The 7714-nt window shown below is 52.1% G+C and overlaps 1 protein-coding gene across 3 annotated transcripts; it reads right to left on the minus strand.

Moving 5' to 3' along the window:
- mterf2 (mitochondrial transcription termination factor 2) lies at positions 1-7467 on the minus strand. 3 transcript variants are annotated; one of them, XM_080191364.1, is made up of 2 exons: positions 7409-7467; positions 1-2753 (listed from the first exon to the last, which is right to left on the minus strand). In XM_080191364.1, the coding sequence occupies exon 2, from the start codon at positions 2730-2732 to the stop codon at positions 1569-1571; it is 1164 nt and encodes a 387-aa protein (XP_080047490.1). In that variant the 5' UTR covers positions 2733-2753; positions 7409-7467; the 3' UTR covers positions 1-1568. The 3 variants fall into 3 exon arrangements, with proteins under 3 accessions (XP_080047490.1, XP_080047489.1, XP_080047488.1); XM_080191363.1 differs by lacking the exon at positions 7409-7467 and adding an exon at positions 4933-5306; XM_080191362.1 differs by lacking the exon at positions 7409-7467 and adding an exon at positions 3586-4206 and having other exon boundaries at positions 1-3546.
- Positions 7468-7714: the final 247 nt, after the last annotated feature.

The following is a 7714-nucleotide window of genomic DNA, read 5'->3' on the forward strand; positions in this document are numbered from 1 at the left end:
CAGTTTTCAACAAAAACTTTACTCACTTCAGGGGAATCTTCACTGATTATGGAGTCACGGTGATCAGTGACTGGGAACATTTTCAAGTTTAAGCTACACACAGTAAATTGTTGCTCGGTTACTGGAGTTTGAACCCCCTTGTTAGGGAGGGACTGAGTGGATTGATGGATACAGTGAGCCATGTAGTTTGATTATCATAGAATCCCCCAGTGCAGAAGGAGGCCATTTGGCCCATCAAGCCAGCACCAACAATCCCACCCAGGCACTATCCCCATAACCCCACGTATTCACCCTGCTAGTTCCCCGACACTAAGGGGAAATTTAGCACGGCCAATCAATCTAACCTGCACATCTTTGGACTGTGGGAGGAAACTGGAGCATTTGGAGGAAACCCATGCAGACACGGGGAGAATGTGCAAATCTACACAGTGACCCAAGCTGGGAATTGAACCCTGGTCCCTGCTGTTGTGATGCAGCAATGCTGACCATTGTGCCACGGTGCCACCGCTGAGGCCCTGCAGTTTTCCCTTTCCTCAGTCATGCTATCAGCTCACACTAGAGAGACAGTCGCTTCGTTCCATCTCAACTCCTTTCTCCGACTAACCCGCCCACTGAAAGTGACCACAAGCTGGGGAGCTGTGTTCATGACCCAAGTTCATCATTTACCATTGGAACATAGGAACAGGAGGCCATTCAGCCCCTCAAGCCTCTCCTACCATTCAATTAATAGACGCTGGCTGATCTATATTTATTTACTTGCTGTGAGCTCCATATCCTCTGATATTCTTCTCCATTAAAAATCGATCCATCTCTGACTCTCCCAGCCCCGTATCCACAGCGTTTAGGGTGAGGGTCTTGGTGGTCAGAATTCCACCACCCTCTTGGTGAAAAACGTTGCTTTCTGTCTTTACTCCTGGATTTCTAGACTCCAGAAATAGTTTCCCGATCAGTTTATCATTTTAAAACACTTGGTCACATCACCTCCTCAAATCTCAGGTGTTGGGCGGCACAGTGGCACAGTAGTTAGCACAGCTGCCTCACAGCGGCAGGGACCCGGGTTTAATTCCAGCCTTGGGTCACTGTCTGCACATTCTCCCCATGTCTGCGTGGATTTCCTCCGGGTGCTTTGGTTTCCTTCCACAGTCCAAAGATATGTGGGTTAGGTGGATTGGCCATGATAAATTGACTCTAGTCTCAGGAGGATTAGCAGGGTAAATATGTGGGGTAACTGAAACAGGGCCTGGGTGGGATTATGCTCGGTGCAGACTTGATGGGCCGAATGGCCTCCTTCTGCATTTAGGGATTCTATGATTCTCACAGAGAACAGACAATCTGAATGCAAACAATATCAACTGCAGCCTCCTATAGGTAGATTTTTGACCAATGGGGGAAGGAAGAGTTATGGCGGGATGGACAGACAGGACAGTGAAGTCAGGACATTATCAGGTCAGTCACGATCCTATTGAATGGTGGAGCAGGCCCAAAGGTCTGAATGGATCCTTGGTTCCAACTTCAAGCTCTTGGGTTGACACAACCCCAATGCTCGCTGAGTGGTATCTCTCCCATTGTTACTCCTCAATGTTTAAGGGAGCGACTGGATTAAATAAGGGTCTCTGTTTCCTCCAGTCCATCTTTCCACAACTCATCTCAAAGTCCTTCTTGGTTCCGTTGAGCAGTTCGAGGCTATCCCTTTTAATGTCGAAGCCCAGATTGACCAGTCTCCTGATTCGCTGCTGCACGATCTGCGTAGACAGTTCCAGAACTGCCGGGCTCGCTCTCACCTGCTCCACGGAAAACCCTTCCCGCAAAAGGGCCTCCAGGCGCCCTTCCAAAACGGGGACTGAGAAGTAGAGCAGAGTCGGGCAGTTCAGGAGGATGGTTTTCAGACCCTCATCGGTGCACTGCAGTGCCCGGTGACAGTACGCGACACAGCTCTCCATCGTACTGGGGGACAGCTCGGTTATTAACCCTTTCAGCTTGGAGAGTAGTTTCAGGCATTCAGCACTGCTGAAGCCCAGGGTCCGCAGGAAGGTCAGGTTTTCGTGTGCCGTCTCTGGAGGTTTCAACAAGATATAAGGACTCTGGCACAGCAGTTTTAGCAGCCAGGCCTGCATATCGGCCTGGGTGCCACCCAGCTGAAGGTAGCTTTGCTGCAAGCTCTCAATCACAGTCCTGTTCTTGTCCACACTGCTGCAGAAGATCTGGGGACAGCTGGCAAGCAAGCGACTGATTATCCTTCTGTTCAGGTTTAGCGTGTGGAAATATTTGATGTTGTCCTGCCGATTCCCGTGGTTTCGGACAGTAAAGAAAGATTCCGGGAACCGCTCTACAATTCTCAGCAGCTCTTCCTCGTTGGCACACAGCTTTCCCCACACCTCCCGCTGGGCGCTGGTTTCTGCCGGTGTGCACAGGACCGCTTCGGGGTATCGTTCCAAGATGAGGGCCACCGTCTTCCCCTCCGCTCCCATTTCTTTCAAAATGTTGGCGGTTTCACTGACGTACGCCACATCGGCATGCAGTACCCAGCCCTTCAGGTGCCGAATCTTCGCCACGTCCACCGAGAGCCTGTTCAGACTCTCCACCGTCTGTCCGTTTTCCTTCCTCTCTCTGCCGCAGCCGGTGAAACGCAGACTTCCTCCGTGCAATCCCGCGGAGAATCGATGTTCTCTGCACCGTCCACCGTACAACAGTCCCAGTCCAAGTATCTTCCAGACACAACCTGTCCCGTACATTTCCCAGTCTTCGATATCACCCTGGGAGAGACAGAAAACCAACAGGGAATGTGACAAGCTCACAATGGCAGGAAGGTTAGAATGTTTAGAATTATAAATGGTAAACAGAGACAACGGCTGGAGTCTTATCACCATTTTCCCTGCCTGCTGCAGAGAGTGGAGATTTGGATGGCTGCCAAATTCACCAGCCTCTCTCCAACAGCACTGTGGCGTGAACAGGCAGTAATATTGTGCCGAACATGACATGAGGATTGGTAATGAGAGAGCCCAGATTTCATGTAAACATAGAGAAGCTATTGCACAGGAGGCCATTTGGTTCACCAAGCCTATTCTAGCTCTCTGCAAGAACAGATCAGCTGCTCCCACTCCCCTGCCCCTTCCCCATATCCTGCAGATTTTCCCCTTCATCCAATTGTTTTTGAAAGTGACAACTGAATTTGCCCATCCCACACCCTCAGGCAGTACATTACAGATCCCAACCAGCCACTGCGTACAACACCTATGCTGCTGTTTCTTTTACCAGTCACACTGGATTTCCCTGCTTCTTTACCAATCGCACTAGGACTGTCTGGTTCATAGAATCCCTACAATGCAGAAGGCCATTCAGCCCATCGAGTCTGTACTGACCACAATCCTACCCAAGCCCTATTCCTGTAACCCCACACATTTACCCTTCTTGTCCCCCTAACACTAGGACCAATTTAGCATGGGCAATCCACCTGACCCACACATCTTTGGACTACTCAATCTTTCCATCAATGGGAAGAATTTCTCTCTATCTATCATGCCCAGACTCCTTATGCATTATCAGGACCTCCTTTCTCCTGTACTCTGTTCCTTATCAATTCAGAACCTCCTTTCTCCTGTACTCTGCTCCTTATTAATTCAGAACCTCCTTTCTCCTGTACTCTATTCCTTATTAATCCAGATTCTCTATGTTTTGTTAATCACTCTCTCAACCTGACTTTTACTTTCTATTTATTCATGGGATGTGGGCATCATTGGCTAGGCCAGCATTTATTGCCCATCTCTAATTGCCCTTGAGAAGGTAGTGGTGAACCTTCTTGAATCTCTGCAGTCCCTGAGGTGTAGTACACCCACAGTGCTGTTGGAGAGGGAGTTCCAGGATCTTGACCCAGCGACAGCAAAGGAATAGTGATGTATTTCCAAGTCAGGATGGTGAGTGACTTGGAGGGGAACTTGAAGGTGGTGGTGCTCCCACATGTTTGCTGCCTTTGTCCTTTGAGTGGTAGTGATTGTTGATTTGGAAGGTGCTGCCTGAGCTTTGGTGATTTTCTGCAGTGCATCTTGTCGGCTGACACTGTTTGCTCGTGGTAGAGGGAATGGATGTTTGTGGATGTGGTGCCAATCAAGTGGGCTGCTTTGTCCTGGATCGTGTCAAGTTTCTCGACTGTTAGACCTGCACTCATCCAGGCAAAGTAGGAAAGTGGAACTGATCCACTTCAGATCAGCCATGATCTTATTGAATGGCGGGGCAGGCTCGAAAGGCTAGATGGCCACTCCTGTTCCTATTTCTTATGTTCTTATTCCATCACACTCCTGACTTGTGCCTTGTAGATGGTGGATAGGCTTTGGGGAGTCAGGAGGTGAGTTACTCACTGCAGGATTCCTAGCCTTTGACCTGCTCTGGTAGTTACAGTATTTATATGGCTAGTCCAGTTCTGTTTCTGGTCAACGATAACCCCTTGGATGTTGGTAGTGAGGGATTCAGCGATGGTAATGCCATTTAATGTCAAAGTTAGATTCTCTCTTGTTGGAGATGGTAATTGCATGGCACTTGTGATACATCAACGTTATTTGTCACTTGTCAGCCCAAGCCTAGATATTGTCCAGGTCTTGCTGCATTTGGACATGGGCTGCTTCAGTATCTGATGCAAATGGTGCTGAGCATTGCGCAATCATTGGGAACATCCCCACTTCTGACCTTATGATGGAAGGTCATTGATGAAGCAGCTGAAGATGGTTGGGCTCTGGACACTATCCTGAGGAACTCCTGCAGTGATGTCCTGGAGCTGAGATAATTGACCTCCAACTACCTCGACCAACCTGGGCCAGGTATGAAATCAAACAGCAGAACGCTTTCCTTTGAAACCCACTGATTCCAGTTTCGCTAGGGCTCCTCGATGCCATACTCAGTCAAATGCAGCCTTCATGTCAAGGGCTATCACTCTCGCCTCACCTCTGGCATTCAGCTCCTTCGTCCATGTTTGAACCAAGGCTGTGATGAGGTCAGGAGCTGAGTAACCCTGGTGGAACCCAAACCGAGCATCCGTGAGCAGTTTGTTGCTGAGTAAGTGCCACTTGATAGCACTGTTGATGACCCTTTCCTGATGATCAAGAGTAGACTGATGGGGCAGTAATTGGCTGGTTTGGGTTTGTCCTATTACTTGTGTATCGGACATACCTGGGCCATACTCCACATTATTGGCCAGTGTTCAATGAATTGGATATGGTGGGCAGTGAGAGCCTTTTACCTTGGATGGAGATGGCTAACACAAGGGGACATAGCTTTAAATTAAGGGGTGGTAATTATAGGACGGATGTCATGGCGGGGCAGGCTCGAAGGGCTGGATGGCCTACTCCTGCTCCTATTTCTTATGTTCTTACGTCAGAGGTAGGTTCTTTACTCAGAGGGTAGTAAGGTTGTGGAATGCCCTGCCTGCAGCAGTTGTGAACTCGCCAACTTTAAGGGCGTTCAAATGGTCTGTGGATAGGCATATGGATAGCATTGGAGTAGTTTAGGTTAGAGGGTCATTGGATTGGTTCCACTGGTCGGCGCAACATGGAGGGCCGAAGGGCCTGTACTGCGCTGTAATGTTCTATGCTATAGGTGTACAGGAACAGCTTGGCTAGGGGCACAGCAAGTTCTGTAGCAGAAGTCTTCAGGGCTATAGCCAGAATATTGAAAGGTTGCATTGCCTTTGTGGAATCCAATGCCTTCAGCCATTTCTTGATATCACATGGAGTGAATCGAATTGGCTGAAGACTGACATTTGAGATGCTGGGGACCATTGGAGGAGGCCGAGATGGATCATCCACTCAGCATTTCTGTCTGAAGATTGTTGCAAATTCTTCAGTTTTTGCACTGATGTGTTGGGCTCCTCCATCATTGAGAATATTTGTGGAACTTCCTTCTCCAGTGAGTTGTTTAATTATCTACCACCGTTCATGATTGGATGTGGCAGAACTGCAGAGCTTAGATTGGATCCATTAGTTGAGGATTCACTAAGCTCTGTCTATGGACTGTGGGAGGAAACTGAAGCACCCAGAAGCAACCCACACAGACACGGGGAGAATGTGCAGACCCCAACATTCACTGAGGCCAGAATTGAACCCGGGTTGGATGCTAACCACTGTCTCACCCTGATGGCCCATGAGTTGCCAGATCTGTTTGAAATTTATCCCATTAAGAGTACTGTTAGTACCACACGACACAATGGAGGGCATCCTCAACAGGACTTTGTCTCCACAAGGACTGTGTGGAGGTCACTCCAACTGATACTGTCACGGACAGATGCATCTGTGGCTGGCAGGCTGCTGTAGATAAGGTCAAGTGTACCTTTCCCTCTTGTTCCATTACTATGTGCTGCAGTCTGGGTCTAGCTGCAGTCCCAGTCTAGCTGCAGTAAAGTCCCAGTCTAGCTGCTGTCTCAATCCAGCCGCAGTCCCGGTCTGGCTGCAGTCCGGGTCTAGCCGCAGTCTCGGTCTGGCCACAGTCCCTGTCTAGCCGCAGTCTCGGTCTGGCCACGGTCCCTGTCTAGCCGCAGTCTCGGTCTGGCCACGGTCCCTGTCTAGCCGCAGTCTCGGTCTGGCCACGGTCCCTGTCTAGCCGCAGTCTCGGTCTGGCCACGGTCGCTGTCTAGCCGCAGTCTCGGTCTGGCCACGGTCCCTGTCTAGCCGCAGTCTCGGTCTGGCCACGGTCCCTGTCTAGCCGCAGTCTCGGTCTGGCCACGGTCCCTGTCTAGCCGCAGTCTCGGTCTGGCCACGGTCCCTGTCTAGCCGCAGTCTCGGTCTGGCCACGGTCCCTGTCTAGCCGCAGTCTCGGTCTGGCCACGGTCCCTGTCTAGCCGCAGTCTCGGTCTGGCCACGGTCCCTGTCTAGCCGCAGTCTCGGTCTGGCCACGGTCCCTGTCTAGCCGCAGTCTCGGTCTGGCCACGGTCCCTGTCTAGCCGCAGTCTCGGTCTGGCCACGGTCCCTGTCTAGCCGCAGTCTCGGTCTGGCCACGATCCCTGTCTAGCCGCAGTCTCGGTCTGGCCACGGTCCCTGTCTAGCCGCAGTCTCGGTCTGGCCACAGTCCCTGTCTAGCCGCAGTCCCCAGTCCAGCTGCAGTCTAGCCGCTCTCAGTGGTGGGCCCAGGCAGGGTACTGGCTGCACCCTCGGTGTAATGGGAAGCAGAGGGTCAGGGTTGGGGAGGATTATTAACTCTGGCCCGCGGCCTGTCAGGCCTGCGGCTTTATTAATTTTGCAGCTTTACGCGGCTGAAACTGTTAACGGCACTCCCTCTCACTGGGCCAGCACAGGCTCGATGGGCCGAGTGGGCAGTTCGTAGCCGCGGGTTGGGGGTGAATCCGACGCTGGACCTGGGCCTGGGCCCGGGGCCCATGGCGCTTATCCCCCGGCAATGCCGCCGAACCCCCTCCCCGGAACCCGCTCACCTGAGCCCGAGGCCCAGCGCCTCCGGCTGTCAATCACCCGGACTCCGCCCCTGACCAAGACCCCGCCCTCGACCAAGACCCTGCCCCCTGACCGAGACTCCGCCCCCTGACGAGACTCCGCCCCCGACTGAGACCCCGCCTCCTGACGAGACTCCGCCCCCGACTGAGACCCCGCCTCCTGACCGAGACTCCGCCCCTGACCGAGACTCCGCTCCTGACCGAGATTCCGACCCCTGACTAAGGCCCCGCCCCCGACCGAGACTCGCCTCAACCGAGACCCCGCCCCCTGACCGAGATTCCGCCCCT

Source organism: Carcharhinus amblyrhynchos, chromosome 6 (assembly GCF_965287045.1).
Source record: "Carcharhinus amblyrhynchos chromosome 6, sCarAmb.v2.hapA, whole genome shotgun sequence".
Taxonomy (NCBI): Eukaryota; Metazoa; Chordata; class Chondrichthyes; order Carcharhiniformes; family Carcharhinidae; genus Carcharhinus; species Carcharhinus amblyrhynchos.

What these genes read in the sequence shown, in the direction of transcription:
- mterf2 (XM_080191362.1), bottom strand. Translation starts at nt 3,140, where the DNA reads ATGAAGGGGAAAATCTGCAGGATATGGGGAAGGGGCAGGGGAGTGGGA.